Below are 26,021 nucleotides of genomic sequence, written 5' to 3' on the forward strand. Positions count from 1 at the left end.
CAGAGAAAACATCACCAGCCTATTCAGCCTCTCCCTATAACTCAAATCCTCCAACCCTGGCAACATCCTTATTAATCTTTTCTGAACCCTTTCAAGTTTCACAACATCCTTGCAATAGGAAGGAGGGCAGAATTGAATGCAGTATTCCAAAAGTGGCCTAACCAATGTCCTGTACAGCCACACAATGACCTCCCAACTCCTGTACTCCATACTCTGACCAATAAAGGAAAGCATACCAAACGCCTTCTTCACTATCCTATCAATCTGTGACTCTACTTTCAAGGAACAATGAACCTGCACTCCAAGGTCTCTTTATTCAGCAACACTCCCCAGTAACTTAACATGAAGTGTATAAGTCCTGCTCTGATTTGCTTTTCCAAAATGCAGCAACTCGTATTTATCTAATTAAGCTCCATCTGCCTCTCCTCAGCCCACTGACCCATCTGATCAAGATTCCGTTGTATGCTGAGGTAACCTTCTTCACTGTCCAGTACACCACCAAATTTGGTGTCATCTGCAAACTTACTAACTATACCTCCTATGTTCACATCAAAAGTATTTATATTAATGATGAAAAGCAGTGGATGCAGCACCGATCCTTGTGACACACTACTGTTCACAGGCCTCCAGTCTGAAAAGCAACCCTCCACCACCAACCTCTGCCTTCTACCTTTGAACCAGTTCTGTATCCAAATGGCTAGTTCTCCCTGTATTCCATGAGATCTAACCTTGTTAACAGTCTCCCATGAGGAACCTTGCCAAACGTCTTACTGAAGTCCTTATAGTGGAGGAGTCAGTGTTGGACAGTGGTAGACAAACTTAAAAATTGCACAACGCCAGGTTAAAGTCCAACAGGTTTGTTTGGAAGCACTAGCTCTCGGAGCGCTGCTCCTTCATCAGATGGTTGCGGAGTATAAGTTCATAAGATGCAGAATTTATAGCAAAGGATTACAGTGTCATACAGTGATATATTGAACAAACATGGATAGTTAAGTTTTTCATCTTTTAGAATGGGTTGCAGGTTTCGGTTCATTAATATGTAAATTCCAGAACTTATTTTAAGTCACCTTCTCAAGATAACTTAAGTTTTTATAACAAAAGGTGACATCTCAGCTCAGACAATGTATTAAAGGTGTGTAGACTGAGCCGCCAGAGGAAGCGGTGAAGGCTGGTACAATTACAACACTTAAAAGGCATTTGGATGGGTATATGAAATAGGAAGGGTTTAGAGGGATATGGGCCAAGTGCTGGCAAATGGAATAAGATTAAGTTGGGGTATCTGGTCGGCATGGACTAGTTGGACTGAAGGGTCTGTTTCCGTGCTGTACATCTCTTATTCTATGACTGAAAATCCTGATTGGCTATTTTAATATTTTATGCTGTATTTAGAGCTAAATAAATTCTAATCTATTTTATGAGTGCCATTTGTTCACAACCCTTGTGAATTTTAAAATTTTAAATTGGAGATAGTTTTTTTTTGGTAAGCAAAGTTATTAAGGGATTTGGGCCAAAGGCAGGTGTATGGAGTTAGGCTACAGATCAGCCATGGCCTCACTGAATGGTGGATTAAGCTCTAGGGGTTGAATGGCCTCTTCCTGTTCCTATGCTAAATAATTGAAGCCATTCCTCCAGAAATTCACTTTTATTTTCTGTTGCAGAGGTTTTCTTAACATCAGTACCAAATGCATTCCCTCGACTACTTTGTCTTAGTGATGGTGACCATTAAACCATCAGCAATTGTTGTTAAAAGACCCATCTGAGTCACCAATGTCCTTTAAGGAAGGAAATCCATCAATCTTACCTCATCCAGTCTCCAGGTGACCCCAGAACCACAGCAATGTGGTGAGATTTTAATTGCCCTCTGAAATGGTCAAGCAAGCCATAACGTTGAAGGGCAAATTAACAACAGGTACCAAATCTCAGCAAGTCTGGCAGCAACTCTAAGGAGAGAAAAGAGCTGACGTTTTGAGTCTAACTGACCCTTTGTCAAAGCTTTGACAAAGGGTCAGTTAGACTTGAAACGTCGGCTCTTTTCTCTCCTTCCAGATGCTGCCAAACTTGCTGAGATTTTCCAGCATTTTCTCTTTATTGATTTCAGATTTCAGCATCCACAGTAATTTGCTTTTATACAGGTACCAAATGTCTTGTCAACAACACCCATATCCCATGAAAGAATAAGGAAAACAAAACTTTACCAAGAAACAGTTTAATTTTGGTTCTTTTGGTCATCGTTGACCAAGAAAGAAAGACATCTAATGCAATTCAATTTCTACATCAGATATGGAATGCTGTAATTTACTGGAATGACTGCCCATTTTTGATTGCAATTTCAAAAATTACAAGGTGGCCAATATGTCGACTCCCATGGGGAAGTTAAATGGGGCAAGCAGCAGCACCAATTTGATGTTACACAGTCTTCCAAGGTCCACAAAATGAGGAAAGAGGTGGTTTTGTGACAGGCGGCAGTGTGAGGGTCCACATAGTTCTGATTGGAAACGTGCATTTGCTGTATTTCAGGACAAACAGAATGCACCTTCTATCCAACTGTGAAGCAGGCATCAGGATATATGTGCATTAAAATGTGGTACACAATGTCTGCCTCAGGTTCACACCACAGTGTGGTTTGTTTTAACACTGCCAGCACCATTAAGAAGATCAATGCTATCATCATTTGCTGATGCCTCAGCTCCTTTTACAATGTACACCGCCTCATCCATGGTCAGTCTTAGAAAAATTAGAATGCTCAAACCTTCCATGACACTTTGCTGAGCTTAAGAGCCCATAATAATACAGAAATAGAAGAAATAGGAAGATTGGATTTAAGAGACCATTGACAATTTGACGGTCCCTGGTTGACCTGGTCGCGCTCTCAATTTCACTTTCCTGTTTTCAACCACAACCCTGGACTCCTTTATTCATCAAAAATCCTTAACCAAGCCTAAATTCAAAGACCCAGGTCCACTCTTTTCCAGAGGAAAGAATTCCATTGTCTATTGAATCTCAGAGAAAATAAATTCTCTTCAACTCCGCCTTAAAAGTGACAGATGTATTATTCACCTCTAACCCTCTCCATCACTATGCCCCTTTTGTTCTAACATCAGCTGAACTCAGGTCCTCCATCACTGAAACAGTCTGAACTCAACCATCCAGGACTCCTCCAGCTGGAAGTTTATAAACTTCATAAACTTCCACCTGTACCAGAATCTAACCCTGATCCTAATGCCACACATATCCTTGCTGCATATTACATTTCCTCCCATACACTACTTCATCTCATCCACTTAGTGAAGATGATAACTGACTGATAACTTATTCCATAATCTCTAAAGGTGTTTCAAAGATACTCTTGGATATTATTTATCATGAGATTCTTTTTGTTTCCCTTGTTGGTCTCTTCACACAGCTGTAGAAGCAAAATTTACTCAGTGAGACCAATGATATATTTATTTCTAGCAGTCCACACCACTCTGCTGCATCACAATGCGCTGTGTAAATATGCCAACATTTGTGACATTGTTGTAAATGATATTCCCTTTAACAATGAACATGAGCATACTCCAGTGATAATAGAGAGCTTTTGACACTCTATGTATCATATATTTAAGGGGTGGTTTTCTCCTGTACAGGCAGTTATTCAGGAAGCAGAGAGAGCAGACTGGACCTTATATTTAACCATAAATCACAAACAAACAATTATGGAGGACAGACAGATTCTTGCTCCCTGCTTCAGTAAATGGATGTCTCACAGTGCAGCATTGTGCACATCTTGTGCACACTCACTTCCATTTTTTCAGTATAAGATAAAGCATTAGATAATATTGGGTTCTAAACAGCAATACAAAAGTTATTACAAAGCAATGCAATTTCACATACGCCTGTAGTGTAATTTCAAGCGGCTGTGTTTGTAATGGTGACATATTGATGTTGTAATCCCTGGTATTGATTTCAACATGCCCTTAATAGCATCTGCATTTTATAGAGAAATGCAGAAACTGTTTTTAATCGATATCCTGAGTTACCCTTGAATCACCACTAAATGGGTAACAACTCTAATAATTTTAAATTCTTTGACATTTAAACCATTCCCAAAGTGGTAGCCACATACCTCTGTCGAAATTTAAAAGTCTTTCTCACATGGCTGCCAGGGGACTATTAAACCATTCTTCACCTTTAGAGCATTCAAATAGAATTTGTAAATTATTTAGGCACTATTCATTAGATACGTGGCATAAATACTGGGTTGAGAAGGTAGATGTACAATGCCATATTTATTCCCCTAATGAGATGTTCAGGTTTTGCTTGTGACTTGTCCATCTCGAATTGTCTGATACAACCTTCACTCATTGTACAGGAGTTATGGAGTAGGAATCCACTGCATTCTGTAACCAGAATCTGAGCAGTAAAATTCAGAAAATATATGAAGAAATACAAATCTAAACTCTGAATTCAGTCAGACTCAGAAATCTAGATCCTCTGAATCTGAAATAGTTCTGAGCTTGAAGCTCGCTCCTAACCTAACCTCCAAGAACCTAACTTCTAAGAAATTAGGAGCAATTTCTAAGCGATACTGGTTTTTCATATTTCCAAGCAAAGCGACTAAATAAATGCACAATAACCCTAATAATTTCAAATACTTTGACATTTAAATCATTCCCAATGTGCTATTCTTTCCCCTAGAAAACAATAGAGTTGGGTCTTCAAATTTACCCAAGGCCTGGTTAAATTTTTGGGAGTGATTTTGACCGATATTTTAAATTGAGAAATAATGAATCAGCTGCATCTTTCCGCATCTCACCAGTTTGACTTCAAATGAAACTTCAGAATGTCACTTGACTTCCATTGATTATCAAAATCAAATGGACCAGCCATGAACCCCCATGTGTTTTGTGTAAAGAGGCTGTGGAACTGATTTCAAGCCAAAGACAGTTTAACTCCTGACCCACAGTAGTGTATAATATGTAAGAGCACAATACAAGGAGGGAGACATTTTAAATATTAATGTATATAACAAAGATTTAATTAACTCTCGAGGAAATGTTACTTATTGAAATTGTGTCTTGTTTATGATTCGGAGATGCCGGTGTTGGACTGGGGTGTACAAAATTAAAAATCACACAACACCAGGTTATAGTCCAACAGGTTTAATTGGAAGCACTAGCTTTCGGAGCGACGCTCCTTCATCAGGTGGTTGTCCTTCATCACAATCACCTGATGAAGGAGCAGTGCTCCAAAAGCTAGTGCTTCCAATTAAACCTGTTGGACTATAACCTGGTGTTGTGTGATTTTTAACTGTGTCTTGTTCAGTTTGCAAACAATTGCTAGCTTTTCAAATTGAAGAATCATTTCTGTTTTACGTAGAAATGGTTCTGAAAGGGTTAATATCGGCGACTGCATGAAACTGGAGACCCAATAAGGTTATCTCTAGCTCCTAATAGGAGCAAATACCTTATCCCTGGCTCCTGATAGTCTTGACAGTTATATTTAACCAACCAATGGAACTTGTACCAAATTGCTATTATGCAATAAACTAGAACTTGTGGTTAACACAAGTGCATCTTCCTGCTACATTCCCCTTCTTCTTAAGAGTCACTAATGGTTTATCCTTTACCATTGTTAACTAAGTAGGTCACTTCAGGGTTTGTGCATCATTCACTGTCAGATCTGGAAGAACATTCCTGCTCACCTTGGCCCGAAGGTTTCTAAATGCCTTTGCAATGCTCTTCCCCCAGCTGACACTATGTGACCTGCCTTCACCAGGTGGGAGAACCAGAGTGGCTTCTCCATCAGGCTGGTGCTTGAAGCTAGTTAGCATATTACTGATGTTACAAAGCTCCTGATTTGCAAAGAGCCTGTTTCCAGGAAAACCTTGGAACTGTATTGCCAATGGACAAAATAACAGCCAGCAGGATTCAACCGGGAAAGGCAGAATGGGGCAGCACGGTGGCTCAGTGGTTAGCACTGCTGCTTCATAGTACCAGGGTCCCAGGTTTGATTCCAGCCTCGGGCAACTGTCTGTGTGGAGTTTGCACATTCTCCCCGTGTCTGCGTGGGTTTCCTCCGGGTGCTCCATTTTCCTCCCACAGTCCAAAGATGTGCAAGTCAAGTGAATTGCCCATAGTGTTAGGTGCATTAGTCAGAGAGGAAATGGGTCTGGGTGGGTTACTCTTCGGAGGGTCTGTGTGGACTGGTTGGGCTGAAGGGCCTGTTTCCACACTGTAGGGAATCTAATCTAATCTAATGATCCCACCTCTGCCCCAGCCAGAGTGTGTTAATATCTCCATCTGAAACCTTTGTGACCAATGTGAACCGCTAATCAACAGTATGTTCTTTCCTGTTTGCATCCTTCTTCTATCCTGCAAATGCTGACTCCTCAGTAGATAACCTTATGGAAGCACCTATCATCCTCATATACCATGTGAAAGTGGCCTTTATATATTGGGGCCATATCTCCAGGGAGATGATGTATGATTAAAGTGATACATTCTTTCATGTTGCTCTCACTATTCGTCAAATGCACAGGCAGCGCAACCCACATTTGAAAAGTATTTTCATTTGGAAAAATGTTTAATTTACTAAAAAATTGATGAGGGTACACCGATGAATGTAGTACCTGATTCAATATAGATTTTTAAAGTGGTTTTCCGTGATTATAAATCAGCTTACCTGCAAGTGAAGGACTGGATAACCTTATTAAAAATGCCACATTATTGTATTAGATCCGTTTTCAGCGCTATTAGTAAAACTATAATGGACTCACACACTTAAATATATCAAGATATGCTTTTTAATTGAAAGGAAGACGTTGCCTGACTATGTTGTTTCAAGGAACATTTTACTCTTGTGGTTCTGTCAATCATTTTTATTGAATGTCTGACCTGCGATCCATCATGTAATTTCAAGTGTATTCTAGGTTCAATTTCCTGTTTTCAATGAAAGCAGAAACTCAAATCCAATTGAACTAAGCATTAAATAATGAAAGGCCAATCGGTTATCAGGCACCAGGTAGCCAAAGCGTTCACCCTTCCAAGGGGTTTTGCTGAATGACCATCAAAAGCCATAAATAAAGGTAGTTTCCACTTAATTTTCAGATCCCACCCCCTCTCTCTCTCTTTCTTGGCAATTGCAGTCAGTAATCTCATCAGAGGTTTTCCCGAGGCTAATATTGATGTAAAAAAGAATCCCCAGTGAAGGACAAACCTCCAGCCATGCACTATAGGAGCAGGAGTGGACCATTTGGTCTCTCGAGCCTGCTCTGTTATTTAATGTGATCATGGTTGATCTACTTGTGGCCCCAGTTCCAGTTTCCCTGATATCATTTCACTCTCCTTGTTAGTCAAGAATGTATCTATCTCTGCCTCCAAAGTATTCAAAGATCCTGCCTCTCCCGTCTTCTGGAAATCAGAGCTCCAGAAGTTAACAAGGGAAAGAAATCCTCCTCATCTCCATTGTAAATGAGAGATCTTTTATTTCGAGATAGTGACTCCTGGTTCTCATCTCTCCCACTAAGGGAACCATGCTCTCAGTATTCATCCTGTCAATCCTTCTCAGGATCTTATTTGTTTAAATAACATCAACTCTCATACTGAGAAATACCAGTAGATACAAGCCTTGCTTGTTCAAACTTTTCTCACAAGATAATTTCCCCAGGTATCAGTCATATGAACATTCCCTGAATTATTTCCAATGGAGTGCCACAAGGATCGGTCTGTGTCCTCTACTTTTCACCATTTATATAAATGATTTGGATGTGAGCATAAGCAGTATAGTTAGTAAGTTTGCAGATGACACCAAAATTGGAGGTGTAGTGGACAGTGAAGAAAGAGGGTTACCTCAGATTACAACAGGATCTTGATCAGACGGGCCAATGGGCTGAAAAGTGGCAGATGGAGTTTAATTCAGATAAATGCGAGGCGCTGCATTTTGGGAAAGCAAATCTTAGCAGGACTTATACACTTAATAATAAGGTCCTGGGGAGTATTGCTGAACAAAGGGACCTTGGAGTGCAGGTTCATAGCTCCTTGAATGTGGAGTCGAAGGTAAAAAGGAAGTGGTGGAGGCTGGTACAATTGCAACATGTAAAAGACATTTGGATGGGTATATGAATAGGAAGGGTTTGGAGGGATATGGGCTTGGTGCTGGCAGGTGGGACTAGATTAGGTTGGGATATCTGGTCGGCATGGACGGGTTGGACCGAAGGGTCTGTTTCCAATGCCGTACATCTCTATGACTCTATGACTCTAAAGCATTGACATATTTTCTTAACTAGGAAATCTAAATTGGACACAGTACTGTAGATGTGGCCTCACCAATGCTCTGTAAAAATGCAACATAGCAACCTGAGTTGTTTATTTCATTCTTCTTGCAATAAGTGACAACCTTCCATTTGCTTTCCTCATCACTTGCTGCAGCTGTAAACTAACTTTGTGGTTTATGTACTTGGACACTCAGATGCCTCTGTACTTCAGGATTCTGCAGTCTCTCTCCTTGTAAATATTATTTTCATGGGCTTTCTCACAATTTCTCTGAAATTCCTACTGAAATTTCTGCAGAAAACTGGGAATCTTTTACCCCCACCCTTGATCCCAAAGGAAATTCTACCCAATAATTGCCTGTTGTTCATCAGTCTGGGATCACTTACCTCCTCAAGGTGAGGACTTAATCTCAAAATCTAAACAATAGTATTGTAACCTAATGTAAGATTTAGATCAAATGCAGACTAGGTGAAAGCTATGTGGAACACAAGCATGATTCTCAGCTACTGGCTCCTTGCTATTTTAAGCCTCTAACCTACTCCCACTGTGACCTCTGTTCCCAGCCTCACACAATGTTCCAATGAAGCTCAAGGAATGTTTGAGGACGAGCCCCTCATCTTTCAATTAAACACCTTACAAACTCCCAGATTCAACACTGAGTTCATATTGAACTGTTTCTGTCATTTCTATTTCAGTTTGTCTAAATTTATGTTTTGGGCAGAATTGTATCAAAGTGTTGTGGGACATTAAGGACAGATGGTGGGAGAGTGTGAGACCCCAGCATTGTCTCTTTTCAGGAAGGCCCATCATATCTTGTGCACCCAGGCACTTGACAGCTGAGCAGCAGACCTTCTCCTAGGATGAAGTACCCAAAAGAATGGGGGCACCCAAGGAGTTCAAAACATCACCGTTGCTCACTATTTGGCATTTACCCAGATGGCCACAATTGGAACCTTGTGGGGTTTATTTTATTCATTCATGGGATTTGAGCATCATTGGCTAGGCCAGTATTTATTGCCTATCCCTAAATGCCCTCAGGGTAGTTAAGAGTTAATCACATTGCTCTGGGTCTGGAGTGACATGTAGGCCAGTCTGGGTAAGGATGGTATTTGCCATCTCTACCTGTATGTGGAACTGGATGAACATTGTATGAAGTAGCTTGCTGTCATCGGTTCATCTTGGACTTTGTCTTGGTGCTACCTAGTGATTCGTGGTAGAGGCTGTTTTTAGTTAACAAGGTTTATTGTGTGATAATAATCATCAACTATTGCTCAACAAGGATAATTACTGGGACATGGAGTAGATGCAATTGCTGTCTTTGAAAGCAAGGGTTTAACTCCTAGTCTCCTGTTAATAAAATAGCTGGAGCTAATGTATTGTGAGCATTAACCTCTTCACATAGATGGGGGGGATCTTCCAGCCAGAGGTGAACAGCTCATCTCTACATAACAGTGCCACCAGAGCTGGGTGGCTGCTGTTGGTATTGCATTCAGCCAGAGCCTTAGAGTATGGGCAGACCCAATCACAGGAGACTAATCACTCCTGGTACCCTGTGGATTTTGTTGCTGCTATAGTATTGGGTTAAGGATTTTTTTTGGGGGGAAGGGGATGGAGGGCCTGGGCACAGGCTGGAAAGGAAGTGGGGGAGGGGGATGTGGCAGCAAGATTGGGGATGGTTCTCAGCAGGTCCCTCTCCTCTCAATGTCAGGTCTCTCAATCTGGGTGCCTTTGAATAAGGCAGCACCCCTCAATCAAGTCATTGATCAAATATAGCAGGGATTGCATGTCATACTCCTTGCCCAGCCACTTACCACTGGGTTAAGATATTTCTTTCATCAACCTATTCAGAGATGTTATGGCACACCTCTGGAGTAAGTAGGACTTGAAACTGGACCTTCTGGCTCAGGATTAGGGACACCACTATGCCACATGAGCCCTCCCACTGTGTTAATACAAGCAACAACTTAAGTGGGCAGTAACTGCCTTAACTAAGCGGCTTTTGTGGCACAGAGATAGTGATCCAACTGAAGTCCTGGGTTCAAATCTCACCTGTCACAGAGAAATGTCAAAGCATGTCTGCAAAAGTTGATTAAAAAGATAACAGCAGCCTTAATTGGTAGTGTGCTAGGGAGGCTGATTGCCTCTCCCGTACCAGTACCCATCCTTCCACCAAGCGTGCATAAGCCAGGGGGCTGCTGGGGAGAGTGCAAGGGTACAACATACTGCACTAAGCTTTGTTGCTTGGCACATGGACATGAGCTGTAATTAATATCAGCAGAGCTATACACTGGTAGCTGAATTGATGTCATCTTTTCTATCGTCAGCCAAGTTAAACTCAAACCCTGTGAGTTGCATGGAGCTAAGAGAGGAAATGCTTCCGAAACTATTTAACTTGAAGAGACTGCAATCTAAGCTGGGACTTTTTTTTTCATAAGCAATGCGTTTCCAGTAAGAAACCTGACATTTTTTACCAAATCTCCGAGGAACCTAGCGTTACATTTTTCTAATATAAAGCATTGAATGTGTGTGTATATGTGTAATGGGGGGTGGGGGTGCACTTTCCTTAACCCGTTTCAACTCTGCCCCAGCTACACTACAATTAGGAATGAGGGGCTGGAGGATGGGTGGGAGGACCATTCATGACATTACAGAGAGAGGAATTTTACACAAAAGCCCTGTTTCTGGATGGCTCTAAGTAACAGACCAACAATCACCAGAGGGCTGATTTGAATGTACCAAGAGTCGGACAAGAAACCTCTTGGTAATGCTAATGAACTACTGTGGCAGTCAGCCAGTAGTCTCTCTTTACATCATCATTCTTCCACGGAGCAGATGCCAAAGTTTCTACTGCAATACGAATTTCAAAAAGGGAGAGACAGTCTGCTTTTAACACACTCAAATAAAGGCCAAATACTGCAGATGCTTGAAATCTGAATCAAGCACAGAGAATGCTGCAGAAACTCAGCAAGTTTGGCGTCATGTCTGGAGAGAAAGAGAGATGGAGTTGATGTTTTGGGTGTAGCGACCTTTCCTCAGACCACTCTTCCCCACTTAGCTTTTCATTGTGGTCAATAGATAGGCAGACCTGGTGGGTGAGGGAAGGGGGTGGGAGTGAGGATTGGGGGGGGTGAAACACTGTATGACCAGTCAACAATTCCAATATCACATATTGGGTTTCACCTGCAAAGCTGTGCCCAGCAAGTCCTTAGTTACTTCTCATGGTAACAAATTAATTCTTGCTGCTCCCTTCAGACATCAAGGGAAGCTGACAATCTGCAGGAATACAGTCTTGAACAGTAACAGGCTGCATTTCTGTGGCACCTTTAATGCAATAATGCATCCTGAGGCACTTTACAGGAGCATCACAAACCAAATTATGACACTCAACCATGTATGGAGATGTTTGATCAGATTTCCAAGAGCTGGAGTGAGAAACCTTGAAGAGGGTGTGAAAATGTGAATAGAGGCAGAGAAAGGTAGGGAATCCCTGAGCTTGCAACCAGATACTGAAAGCATGGACTCCCAAAATGGAGTGATTAAAATCGAAGCTACCTACTAGGCCAGAATTAGAGAACTGCAATGATCCGGGAAGGCTGTGGGACTGAAGGAGATTACAGGAGCAGAAAGGAATGACTCACAGAGGGATTTGAAAACAAAGATAAGAATTTTAAAAACAAAGTGTTACTCAACCATGAGCCAGTATTGGTCAGTGAGTAAATGGTTCAAGATGGTGGTGACACCAGGTGACTCTTTGTGGGCTCGCTATAGCAGATTTTATTCTCTTGTTTTGTACACCTTCTGTGTAGTCATAACCTGTATGCTTTACTCTGTCTAAGTTAAAAATCACACAATACCAGGTTATAGTCGAACAGGTTTATTTGGAAGCACCAGCTTTCGAAACGCTGCTCCTTCATCAGGCAACCACCTGACAAAGGATTAGATTAGATTACATTACATTACAGTGTGGAAACAGGCCCTTCAGCCCAACATGTCCACACCGACCCGCCAAAGCGCAACCCACCCATACCCCTACATTTACCCCTTACCTAACACTACGGGCAATTTAGCATGGCCAATTCACCTGACCTGCACATCTTTGGACTGTGGGAGGAAACCGGAGCACCCGGAGGAAACCCACGCAGACACGGGGAGAATGTGCAAACTCCACACAGTCAGTCGCCTGAGGCGGGAATTGAACCCTGGTCTCAGGCGCTGTGAGGCAGCAGTCCTAACCACTGTGCCACCGTGCCGCCCACAAGGAGCGGCGCTCTGAAAGCTAGTGCTTCCAAATAAACCTGTTGGACTATAACCTGGTGTTGTGCGATTTTTACCTTTGTCCATCCCAGTCCAACACCCACACCTCCAAGTCACTCTGTCTAAGCACCCTATGATCTGTATGTCCTTGTTTTCAATGATTTGCCTGTGCTGCTTGCAAAACAAAACTTTTCACTGTACTTAGGTACATGTGACTACAATAAGTCAAATTGGGTGATGAATGGGATTTGATATGGGATAGAACACATGGGATAGAACACAGGCAGCAAAGTATTGTGTGCCTTCAAATTTGTGATGGGAAGTTCATGGGAATAAACCGCACCTATTTCATGACATAAATTCCAAGATTTTGGAAGAATGTTTTGGGGAAAGCCATCAGCAATTCCAGTTATTGTTCTCCAATCAGTTGTAAACTGTTTGTGTTAAATTTCAGACAAGAGACTACTCACTGTCATAGAAATTAGGGAAAAACAGCTGGATGGAAGAAACAGTCAGAAACTGGCAGATTGATTGTAATTTTGATTTAATTAAGATATTCACAGTCATGTGCATGATGTCTATTTGCAAACATCACTGTAGCAATTGGAGATGACAAAGTGGGAAACTGTTGATTAAAAATAAATCAGATTCTTATTAAAGAAGTTAAAGGGGAATGCAGGTGACGCATGTTGTATTAATAAAGTGTTCCTCATCACCACGTTGTTTATTAACAAATCAGGTCTCTTGCGGTGCAGTAGTAGTGTCCCTATCTCTGAGTCAGGAGACTCACGTTCAAGTCCCACCTGTACCAGAGGTGGGTAATATATCTCTGAAAAGGCTGATTAGAAATTATCTATAAGTCACTTTATATCATACATCCAAAACATTCAATATGCTCATCACCAACACCACCCTGGATAAAGCAGCTCCTACTGGATTGGCACTACATCCACAAGCATTCACTCGCTCCACCACCAATGCTCAGTCGCAGCGGTGAGTATTCGCTGTAAGAAATAGTGCAGAAATTCACTAAAGATCTTTTGACAGCACCTTCCACACCCATAACCACTTCCATTTAGGAGAACCAAGGCAGCAGATAGGTGGGAACACCGCCACTTGCAAGATTTCCTCTAAACCACCCACCATCTTGACTTGGAACTATAGTGCGTTCCAACTATGTCACTGGGTCAAAGTCCTGCAACTTCCTCCCTAATAGGACTGTGGGTCTACCTACAGCACATGGACCTCAGTGGTTCAAGAAGGTAGCTCACCACCACATTCTCAAGTGCTAGCAGGAGCGGGCAATGAATGCTGGCGTAGCCAGTGATGCCCATGCCCTATGAGCAAATGAAGAAAACTTTGGATGGGCAGGGTCTCATATTCCTCCATCCCACAGACAGTACCTTCCATTGCATTTTTTTTTTGGTTCTGAGCTTGTGCTTTTGTAGCTGAAAGGTTAGAAATCACTGTTGGTGACATCAGCAAAATATCACTGGATGGGTTCAACTTGAGGTTTATTTCTTAATAAATCTGGAGATAGACACAGCTCTTTTAATGTGTAGCCCTCTATAAGCAGATAAGAACTACAGGTGACAAGAGCATAATACAGAAACACTGATAAACTATAGACTTTCTGCCTTGTGATTAAGAGGAACATCTCTTGGTGCCTACCTTGCCCACGTACTGTGGCTCAGCCCCAGTGTACTCCTCCAGCAAAAAGAACTGATTCCACATCCAGCCACGTTTGGAGCGATGTAAAACAGAAAGCTTGTCACTCTCAGGCGTCACTGCCACTCCATCCTCTTCCTCTTTAGCAGTCCTGTTTGACAGTGGGGACATCAGGCTGAGCTCCAACAGGCTGATCCAGAGAAGCATTAGCACACAGCAATTCAATATCGCCATTCTTATTTCAGAACTGGTGGCTGCAGAGTCTAACTGGGTTTTGTTGGCTGCTGTCCAGCAACCCGTCAGTAGATAGTGTATCCCTGACTAGCCTTTTTGTTCCATTTGTAAACTACTTGGGTCTTCAATCAATCTTCAAGTTCACTTGGTTTCTGGGGATTTCTAAAATGGGAGAGAGAGCGAAACAAAATAAACAGAATGATGTTTCAAACAGTAGATTTTTAAAATTTAAATGTCAAATATATAAATTGCAGCATATACCATTGATGCTTAATTTGAATTGCTAATCTGATTTCACTGATAACATCATATAACTATTATAGATGCCTGTGGAACTCAGTCATGTGTTCATCATCAAGCCCTTTTCTCAACCAATTGCAGAAAAATATGCTCCATTACACAATAAAGCTGCAGAATTGACTATCTTAATTACTCTAAAATGCACTGGTGATTGTAAAACACCAGGTGCTGTGTAACTAAAATCCAGTTTAGGTTTAACCAGGTACAATCCTGACTGAGGAAAATAATAACAACACAGAAAGAGTCAAGTAAAATGTTTGTTTAATCTGGAAATTGTGAGAAGTGCCACATTACTGTGTAAGATTTGTTCAATAATGGGAGAGTGAAGATTTAGGGTTGATTTGATCCAGGTTTTCAAGTAATTGAGTTGGGACGAGGTTGCCCCTTTAACAAGGATATTTTGTCTTTGTTTTTTTTCAAGAGGGGTTGTAAGTGCTGAAATGGCTAACACAATTCAATAGTCAGAAGAGGTCTTTAAGTTTTTTTTAATTGTACAATGAAAGGGGAGTGGCTAGTTCTCCCAGCTCAGGTTTTTTGTAGTTTGGTTTAGTTTTAGCAGGCAGTCAGAAAACTGCTGATGACCTAGAGAAGCAACTACAGTGAAAACAGGTTCCATGTGTCAACAGGTGCTTCTTGCCTGAACTTTCTCTCTACAGCCTCTCCCGCCTGTAAGAACCTGAGTTTGAATTTACCATTTGCCAAAGGATGTTGCGGGGACTAGAACAGCTCCTTCGTTATGTTGCTGTATCGAGTCGGTTGGGTTTCTAAATAGTTAACTTATTCTAAATTCTGTTTTCTTTCGTCCGTGTTACAACTGTAGTGTGTAAATGAATTCTGTTTTGCTTAAAGCCGAGTGATTTGACCAGCTGCATCACTCCTGGAGTATCCACTTCACATCTGTCCTTTTAAAGAAGTTAGGATCTGGACTACCTTCCTGAAGTGTTTTGAGGGGGTCTGGCCTGGTCCATGACAGAGTGTAATAGATGGAGTGGTTTGGATGAAACTATATTCCCTCATTGAGGACTCTAGGACACTAGTGATATTAGTAAAGAAGTTAGAGTCAGGAATTTAATGAGAGAAATTAAGGCCATAAGACCAAGTTCTTTTCTTCAGGCAAAGGATGAAAAACATTTCAATATCCACCCCACAGTTGCCAAATTGATGGTTAAACACAAGGTTTTAATGGGAGAATCATATCAAGGGATGTGGAGAAAATGCAGATTTCTGGAGTCAGGTCACAAAAATGCCACAATATCTTTGATCAGTGAAACAGGCTGGAAGGATTAAATGACCTTCTGCTGTTGCTATGATGCTAGACACATCAGGAATAGCATCTGAGCTGGTTGTGTTTTTGAACCAAACCTGAGAGAGCACACTTGCTCTTGAGAAGGCAGCAAGGATATTCCATAAGGCATAGGAACAGAAGCAGGCCATTCAGCCCATTGAATGGTGAAGCAGACTCAATTAGATTATAACTGATGTAATAATCCTCAATTCCATTTTTCTGCCTTTACCCTATAGCCCTTGATTCCCCTTATTGCTTAAAAGTCTGTCTATGTCAGCCTTGAATATGCTTAATAACCCAGCCTTGACAGCCAGAGGGGCTAGTGTTCTTCAGATACACTACCCTCTGAGAAGGAATTCCTCCTTATCTCTGTCTTGAAAGTGTGACCCCTATTCGGAATCTATGGTCGTGGACTGTTGAACAAGGGGAAACAGCCCTTCTGTAAGAACTTATCAAGCCCTGTAATAACCTTGTATGTTTCAATAAGGTCATCTCTGATTCTTCTAAACTCCAATGAGTACAGGTCCAACTTACTCAACCTCTCCTCAAAAGACAGTCCCTCCATATCTGCTATCAGTCTAATTACCCTTCCCTGGACTGCCTCCAATGCCAGGATAACTTTCCTTAGATAATGAGACCCAGAACCATTCACTGTGGTCTGACTATTGTGTTGTAGAATGTTCCTACTTTTATATTCCATTCCCTCTGAAATAACATTTCATTTGCCTTCCTTATTACCTTCTGAATTTGGACGCTAACGTTTTGTGATTCACTGGTTAAGAATCCACTGGTTAGGATATATTGAGACAAGGTAATTTTTTGAGATAATAATGATATCACTGGACAAGTAATCCACTGTACAGCGATGCTGATGCGAATGCTTTGGAGAAAAGAGTTCAAGTGACAGCTGGTGGAATTTCTATTTAATAACTAGATCTGGAATTGAAAGCTAGTCCCAGCCATGGTGTTCATGAATGTCATAAACAGATTTGGTTCAATTAAGTTCTTTAATGAACCAGACGGTTTCAGGGAAGGAATTTTTCCATCCTTACCTGGTCTGATTTATGTGTGACTCTAGATCCACAGCAATATGGTTGACTCTTAACTGCCACTTAAAATGCTCTCGCAAGATTCTTAGTTCTAAGGTAATTAGGGATGTGCAACCAATGCTGGCCTTGTCAGTGATGCCTATATCCCATAAAGCACAAAGACAGAATAATTTCCTGAATGCAGTTCAGCTCAGTACAGGGTAAACTAGGTTTGCATTGAAGATCTCTTATCAGTACACTCAACTGTCTATTTTACAAAGCAATGGAGATCAGGCCAATTTCAGGTCTTTATCTGCCTTTACCAACATAGCAGGTAGCCCATTACCCATTTGTAATCAGTCCTCCCATGCCTTTTCCTCATAATGGAAACTCAGGCATCAGGAACATGCAATCACCATTAAATATCTACAGGCCAGTCTATCTGTACAGAATAGCAAGATGGAAACTGATAGGGAGGTGATGTAAATGTATTTAAAGCATTTGCTGTATTCATTAAAAATAAACAGAAACCTTAAATTAATACAACATCATTAAACAGCATTACAAAAATCGTGCTGGCAATGAAATACGATTTTAATTTCCACTTGCAAGACAGGCCCTAGCTCTGTAATGGAATTAAAAGGCATGTTTCATTAGTTTCTGTCATGTATTGTCTATTTGTATTGGAACTGTAATTCATTAACTGGAAATTACAGTCACTGTGAAAACTTGTGTAAAAATTCATTAATAGGCCATTTTAGTCAATCTCTGGAAAACGATAGTATGCTGCATAGCTTCTAATGTGTTTCCTGGACTGAAAATATTAAAACATAGAAAAGAAAGGACATAGGAGCAGGAGTAGGCCATTTGGCCCATCAAACTTTCTCCGTCATTCAATTTGATCCTCCATCTCAATGTAATATTGCCACTCTCTCCCCATACCCCTTGACATCCTTAGCTTCCCGATCTAGAGTCACATACAGGTCAAACCAGGTAAGGATGGAAAAAGTTCCTTCCCTGAATCCATCTGGTTCATTAAAGAACATAACTGAACCAAATGTGTTTACGACAATATGCTATCTATTTATTTTTTAAATATGTCAACTACTTGGCCTCCACAGCCTTTTGTGGTAGAGAATTGAATGGGTTCATCAGTTTCTGATGAAGAAATTTCTCCTGATCTTAGACCTAAAGTACCTACCCCACATTCTAAAACCATGACTCCTTGTGCTAAATCCACAGGCATGGGAAACACAATCCCTTCATCCAGTCTGTTCAACCTTTTAGATTAGGTTAGATTCCCTCCAGTGTGGAATTCCCTTCAGCCCAACAAGTCCACACTGACCCTCCAAAGAGTAACCCACCCAGACCCATTTCTTTCTGACTAATGCACCTAACACTACGGGCAATTTAGCATGGCCAATTCACCTGACCTGCACATCTTTGGACTGTAGGAGGAAACCAGAGCACACCCACGCAGACACAGGGAGAACATGCAAACTCCACGCAGATAGTCACCCGAGGCTGGAATCGAACCAGGGACCCTGTTACTGTGAGGCAGCACTGCTAACCACTGAGCCACCATGCCGCTCCTGTCAGAATGATTTAATGTTTCAGTGAGATTCCCCCTCATTCTTCCAAACTCCAAGGATTGCAAGTGCAGTTGACTCAATCTCTCCTTATGTGACAGTCTTGACATCCCAGGAATCAGTATGGTCAACCTTAGCTGTATCTCCTGTATGACAAGTATATCCTTTCTTAGGTTAGGAGGTGGAGTTTGCACATTCTCCCTGTGTCTGCATAGATTTCCTTTAAGTGCTCTGGTTTCCTCCCATAATCTGAAGATGTGCAGGTTAACTGGATTACCCATGTATGTTTAAGAAGAAAAATGCCTCGCAGTGTCCAGGGATGTACAGGTTAGGTAGGTTAGCCATGGGAAATGCTGGGATGGGGTGGGTCTGGGTGAGTTTGCTCTTTGGAGGGACAGTGCGGGATCGATGGGCTGAATGACCTCTATCTGCACTCTGGAACAAAACAAAAAAGACTGGAACTGCGCACAATAGTGTGTTCTCATCAAGGTCCTGTTCCGCTGAAGTAAGCTTTCTTTACTCTGTATTCAAACTTTCCTGCAATGAAAGAGCCAGCCAGCATTTTCCTTTACTCAAACTCAACATTCCTTTATTTGGATTAAAGGTTGGAGGAAAGGTTGAGCAAAAACTGAGAGTATGCCCAGATTCTGAATAGAGATCAGAGCCAATAGGGGAAGTATTGGCAGATTTTCAAAAGAATAATGATTTAAAAATGGACAGCTTGTTTAAATATAAAATTTTTAGATGATGGACCAGAAAGGAATACATACAAAAGTATCTGGAACATGAAAGTAGGTAGCACGCTAAGCAGCTTATGGTGGAGAAGAAAAGAGATATGAATGGAATAAATGAATGGGCAAAACTGCAGCAAATGGAATATCGAAGGAGGAGAGGTTGGACAAGTTATACCTTTATCCATCCGAATTTAGATGAATGAGAAATTATCTTAATGAAAGACGTAAACTCCAGAGGTGACTTGAACGAGTACCTGTGGAAACAATGGATCCCTTTATGGGAAAGACGAAGATTAGGGGAAGCAGTTTATAAATAAGGTTATTTCAATTTAAGAGAGAAGCAAGGAATTTTTTTCTGAAGGACTCATTAATCTATGGACATAGGTCGATTTGGCTGGATGGCTGGTTTGTGATGCAATGTAATGCCAACAGTGTGGGTTCAATTCCCACACCAGTTGAGGTTCCCACAAAGGACTGTCCTTCTCAACCTCTCCTCTCTATCTGAGGCATTGTGAGGTTTAGGTTAAACCCCACCCCCATCACCAGTCGTCTTTCTCTCTCCAATGGCCAGGTAACACAATGGTGAACTTACCTATAGTCTTTAAGTATTTTGTAACTGAAACAATCCAAGCAGGGGGATTGAATATACTTAAGGCTGGGTTAAATAGGCTCTAGACTAACAAGGGCATCAAAGTATATAGCAAAAGTTAGGAAAGTGAATTGAGGCCAAAATCTGATCAGCTAAAAGACAGTGTGAGCTCAAGGGGCTGAATGGCCTACTGCTGTTTTAGTTTGCATATACATTTACATATCTAGCAGGGCAATTAACATTCAAAATGAAGAGAATCACCATGAAATGCATTTGAACATGAACAATTTTACTGCTGAGATCAATGAGGCACTTGTACAGTTAAAGCAAAAAGGCATGATGGTCCTGGGGTGGTCAGTATCTTCATTTCAGAATGTATTGGCCAATGTGCTGGTTTTAAGAAAACCTTTTCCAAACTGACTTCCATTTTTCTCCCCCACACACCTTTTGATGGCACCATGGTGAAAATCCATTAGTATTGCCAGGTCCTGTACAAACCAGTCTCGGGGTCCAGCTCATTCAACTGAGCAGCTGTGTTCAAGGCTTCAATCCCCATTCATCAGGAGACTGGCTGATGCTCACTGATGCAAACCATTTGAATTGGACCTTAAATTAGTTCTTGGTGTTTAATGTTTCTTTTCTGTTATGATTGTTTATCTGTATGAATAATTGGGCTGCAACAAAGAAGGACAACTGTAATAGATAAGAGTAATGGATATGTCGAAACAGAGTTTGGCTTTATTGCTCAGACAGCTGCCTCCTTACAAACTCTGCCAATAATAAATTTTAATTACCTATTGCTTACCTAAATCATTCAATTCTGTTACCCCTGCTAGAGGAAAGAGGTTGTGAAACTTGAAGGGATACAGAAAGGATTGACAAGTATGTTGTTAGGGTTGAAGGGCTTGAACTACAGGGAGAGGCTGAATAGGTTGGGGCTATTTTCCCTGGAGCATTGGAGGATTTTTGGGAGGGTGGGGGTTGGGCAGTGTAGCAGGGATGGTAATAGAAGTTTATAAAACTGTGAGGGGCATGCACAGGGTGAATAGTCAGGGTCTTCTCCCCAGGACAGGGGAGACCAAAACCTGATGGTATAGGTTTAAGGTTAGAGGGGCAAGATTTAAAAGGCACTTATGAACGTAGAACAGTACAACACAGTATAGGCCCTTCGGCCCTCGATGTTGTGCTGATCCTTTATTCGACTCTAAGATCAGATTAACCTATATACCCTTCATTGTACTATCTTCCATGTGCCTATCCAAGAATCGCTTAAATGTCCCTCATGTATCTGACTCTACTAGCACTGCTGGCACTCACCACACTCTGTGTAAAGAACCTACCTCTGACATCTCCCCTAAACTTTCCTCCAATCACCTTAAAATATGCCTCCTCATGATAGACATTTCTGCCATTTTGACTATTCACTCTATCTATGCCTCTCATCATCTTGTACACCTCTAAAGTCACCTCTCATCCTTCTTCGCTGCAATGAGAAAAGCCCTAGCTCCCTCAACGTTTCTTCATAAGACATGCCCTCCAATCCAGGCAGCATCCTGGTAAATCTCCTCTGCACCCTCTCTAAAGCTTGCACATCCTTCCAATAATGAGGCAACCACAATTGAACACAATATTCCATGTGTGGTTTAACCAGGGATCTATAGTGTTACAGCATAGCCTTGCAGCTCATAAGCTCCATCCCCCTGCTAATGAAAGCCAACACACAATACGTTTTCTGAACAACCCTATTAACTTGGGTGGCAACTTTGAGGGATCTATGGACATGGACCCAAGATCCTTCTATTCCTCCAGACTGCCAAGAATTCTGCCTTTAACCCTGTATTCTACATTCAAATTCAACCTTCCAAAGTGAATGACTTCACACTTTTGCAGGTTGAACTCCATCTGCTACTTATCAGCCCAGCTCTGCATCCTGTCAATGTCTCATTGCAACCTACAACAGCCTTCCACACTGTCCACAACTCCATCAACCTTTGTGTCATCAGCAAACTTACTAACCCACCTTTCCACTTCCTTATCAAGTCATTTATAAAAATCACAAAGAACAGAGGTCCCAGACCCGATCCATGCGGAACACCATTGGTCACCGAGCTCCAGGCTGAATACTGTCCATCTGCTACCACCCTCTGTCTTCTACAGGCCAGCCAATTCTGTATACAGACAGTCAGATAACCCTGCATCCCATGCCTCCTTACATTCTGAATGAACCTACCATGGAGAACCTTATCAAATGCCTTGCTAAAATCCATGTACACAACATCCAGTGCTCTACCTTCATCAACGTGCTTTGTCACATCCTCAAAGAATTCAATAAGGTTTGTGAACTGCCCCTCACAAAAAGTCATGCTGACTATGTTTAATCAAACTGTGGTTTTCCAATAATCATAAATTCTGTCTCTCAGAATCCTCTCCAATATTTTGCCCAAAACTGACAATAAGACTGATTGGTCTGTAGTCCCAGGAATATTCCTATTCTCTTTCTTGAACAAAGGAATAACATTTTCCACCTGTCAATCATCTGGCACTATTCTAGTCGATGGTGAGGACGCAAAAATCATCACCAAAGGCGCAGCAATCTCTTCCCTTGCTTCCTGAAATATTCTCGGGTATATCCTGACAGGCTCAGGGGATTTATCTATCCTTATGTTTTTCAAAATTTTCAGCATATCCTCCTTCCTTACATCAACCTGTTCTGGCATATCAGTCTGTTTCACACTGTCCTTGGAAACATCAAGGTCCCTCTCAGTAGTGAATACTGAAGCAAATTTTTCATTAAGGACCTCCCCACTTCTTGTGACTCCAGGCGCAAGTTCCCTCCACTACCCCTGATTGGCCCTACCCTCACTCTGGCCATCCTCTTGTTACTAAGGGGCAACTTTTTCACACAAAGGATGGTGCGTGTATGGAATGAGTTGCCAGAGGAAGTGGTGGAGGCTGGTAAAATTAAAACATTTAAAAGGCATCTGGATGAGTATATGAATGGGAAGGGTTCAGAGGGATATGGGCCAAGTGCTGGCAAATGGGGCTAGGTTAGGTTAGGATATCTGGTCGGCATGGAGAGCTGTACATTTCTATGACTTTAAATATAAGTCAAATTAATTATTTTGACAAAAATCTTACCATCTCGATTGAAAAAAGTATTAGCTAGGGCAGGAAGCCTCATTTTCTCTTTTTGCCCTCAGACTGTAGTCTGCCGGCTGTTCATCAACTGAACTTGAAAGAGTTTCGAAGTGCAACAGATGGCTTTGCTGTTTATTTTTTATGAATATGTGACCTGCATGAGTTTAAATCTTGTCTTCAAAAGGAAGTGGGCTAGGCTGAAAGCCAGGATGTCAGTTCCTTTTACATTCTGTCCTTCATTTCTCTAATATGAAGAAAGTAATGATTAGATTAGATTACATTGCAGTGTGGAAACAGGCCCTTCGGCCCAACAAGTCCACACCGACCCGCCGAAGCGAACCCACCCATACCCCTACATTTACCCCTTACCTAACACTATGGGCAATTTAGTTTGGCCAATTTAGCTGACCCTGCACATCTTTGGACTGTGGGAGGAAACCGGAGCACCCGGAGGAAACCCACGCAGACACGGGGAGAACGTGCAAACTCCACACAGTCAGTCGCCTGAGGCGGGAATTGAACCCGGGTCTCTGGCGCTGCGAGGCAACAGTGCTAACCACTGTGCCACCGTGCCGCCCACACTTTCTCTTCGTTAGCATCAGACTTATTCCATCAGTAAAATTAAAACACAAGTTTGACAGTCTTCACAACTCCAGTATCCACACAACATGGGCTGTGATCTCAGGTTTAGGAGACGGACCTTGAGATTGTTTGCATCCGTCAGTCTTGATCAGGTCTGCATGCAGCGAGTTTAGGTCAACTGCTGTCACCTTTCTCATCATTGTATCTTTTCAACCATCTCAGTTATCAAAAAACGCTTTTTCAAAATGAGTTCTCTCTCAGCTCACCACACTAACCTCTAACAGCCTCCACTCAGGTGGACAACATGTGACTTACTTTGCCTGGTTTTGACCTAAATGAAAATATTTTTTTCTTTCTGATTAACAAGTATGTTATAAAAGTATTAGCAGCAGTCCAAACATAATTTCATGAATAAATCTGATGTCCTTTGGTGTTTGTGACTTTTTTTGTTTCTGCTACCTTTAGATACCAAGTACTGTGTGTCTGCATTCTGAATATGTTGAAATGTCTCAAAGTAGATTGGAATAGAATAACATGCAATTTGCATTATGGAATCAAACCATTTAATACAATGAATCCAGCATTTACACTTCAGTCGGGACTCCTCCCATCATTCCTTATCTAACTCTGTCAGCATAGTGCCTTTCCTTTCTCTCTCATGTGTGTATCTAGTTTCCCCTTTAATATATTTGCATTGTTCACCTCAACTACTTCCTTTGTCATCAGTTCTCTATTCTCTCACCGGAAGAATTATCGAATTGTTCCAGTGTAGAAGGAGATTCAGCTTATCATGTCTGCACAGGTCCCTGAATGAGCAATATATCTTTACCATTCCTCTGCCTTCTCCAGTACCCTTGCACACTCCTCCTTTCCAGATAACAATCTAATTCCATCCTGCATGCCTTGATTGAACCTTCTCTGCCACACTCTCAGGCAGTGCATTCCACATCCTAAACAATTACTACATTGAAAGGTTTTTCCACATTTGCCATTGGTTCTTTTGCCAATCATCTTAAGTGTGTGTACTTCACTTCTGAGGAAGGGTCACTGGATCCCAAACGTTAACTCTGATTTCTCTGTACAGATGCTGCCAGGCTTGCTGAGCTTTTCCAGCAATTTTTGTTTTTGTATCTTAAATGTGCGCCCTCTCATTATTGATTGTTTGATGAGTAGGTAAGTCTATCCCCTGTCCAAAACCCCACTTTTTCTTCTTAAATCAAAACAGTCTTGAATTCTTCAATTTATGTCACTGAAATTCCTCATGTCTGGAACCATTCTCATGAATCTTTATGCACCTTATCTAAATCCTTTGAATCCTTTCCAAGTGTGGGTCCAGAACTGGATACAATGCTTAAACTGATATCCAACGCAAGTTCAACAGATCCTTTTTGCTCTTGTTCCTCTATGATCCAATTAATAGGGGCTGGGAGACTTCCTTCTTTATTGACCATTCTCTTAACCTGTCCGCTACCTTCAATAATACACCTTCAGATATACACCCAGGCCCCTCTGTTCTGGCACCCTCTTTAGAATTAGAGCCTATATTTTATCTGTCTTTCCATTTTCTTTGTAAGAAAATGATTGAGGAGGTGCTAGACTTGTGGTATTATTGCTAACCTATTTATCCTGAGACTCAGGTCATGTTCTAGGGATCCTTGTTCAAATTCTGCTGTGTCAGATGGTGGAACTTGAATTCAATGTGAATCTGTAATTAAGAGTCTAATGACCATGAAATCATTGTCGATTGTCGGAAAACAAAATCTGGGTTCACTAATGTCCTTTTGGGAAGGAAACTGCTGTCTTTACCTAATCTGAGCTATATCTGATTCCAGACCCACAGCAATGTGATTGAAGTATAACTGTCCTCTGGGCAACCAGAGATGGGCAGTAAACACAGGTCCAGTCAGTGACACCCACATGCTACAAATGAATGAAATGATCAGGGGACAGAAGTTACTTCTGAATTCTCTAGTTTCACTCTTCCCTTCCCCTCAAAAGTGAAAACACCTTCCCAGTGGCTACGTTATAAAAACCTTCCACCATTTTAAAAACCTCTTCACCCTTGTCTTCTCATGGTCAAATTCTGTTCACTCTTTCCTGAACTTTATGGTGAGTACTTTATACTCGTGGCTACATAAACAGGTCTATGCTGCATAGATATGGCTCAGCATGTTCTTTACAAAGTATGTTACATCATCCATTTGTCCTTGATTGTAGTGAACAACCAGGGAACTCTACACAGTGAGTTGATGAAGTGGCTTTATTCCATGATGCAGAAGTAAAGAGTGGGATCGAAAGAGGTCACTGTATATTAATGCTTGCATTTTTCATATTGTTACAAAGGTGAGGTCAAAACTTTCTGATAATT

The 26,021-nt window shown here is 41.5% G+C and overlaps 1 protein-coding gene across 6 annotated transcripts in view; it reads right to left on the bottom strand.

The window, feature by feature from the left end:
• The window catches only part of LOC122564560 (cadherin-6-like), a 208,646-nt gene that overhangs the window by 165,788 nt on the left and 16,837 nt on the right, over nucleotides 1–26,021 (bottom strand). For all 6 annotated transcript variants that reach the window (XM_043719632.1, XM_043719634.1, XM_043719629.1 and 3 more), the window contains exon 2: nucleotides 14,178–14,570. In XM_043719632.1, the coding sequence (XP_043575567.1) occupies nucleotides 14,178–14,408 (231 nt within the window). In that variant the 5' untranslated portion in view covers nucleotides 14,409–14,570. The remainder of the gene's footprint in view (nucleotides 1–14,177; nucleotides 14,571–26,021) is intronic.

This window comes from Chiloscyllium plagiosum, chromosome 29 (assembly GCF_004010195.1).
Source record: "Chiloscyllium plagiosum isolate BGI_BamShark_2017 chromosome 29, ASM401019v2, whole genome shotgun sequence".
NCBI classification, from domain to species: domain Eukaryota; kingdom Metazoa; phylum Chordata; class Chondrichthyes; order Orectolobiformes; family Hemiscylliidae; genus Chiloscyllium; species Chiloscyllium plagiosum.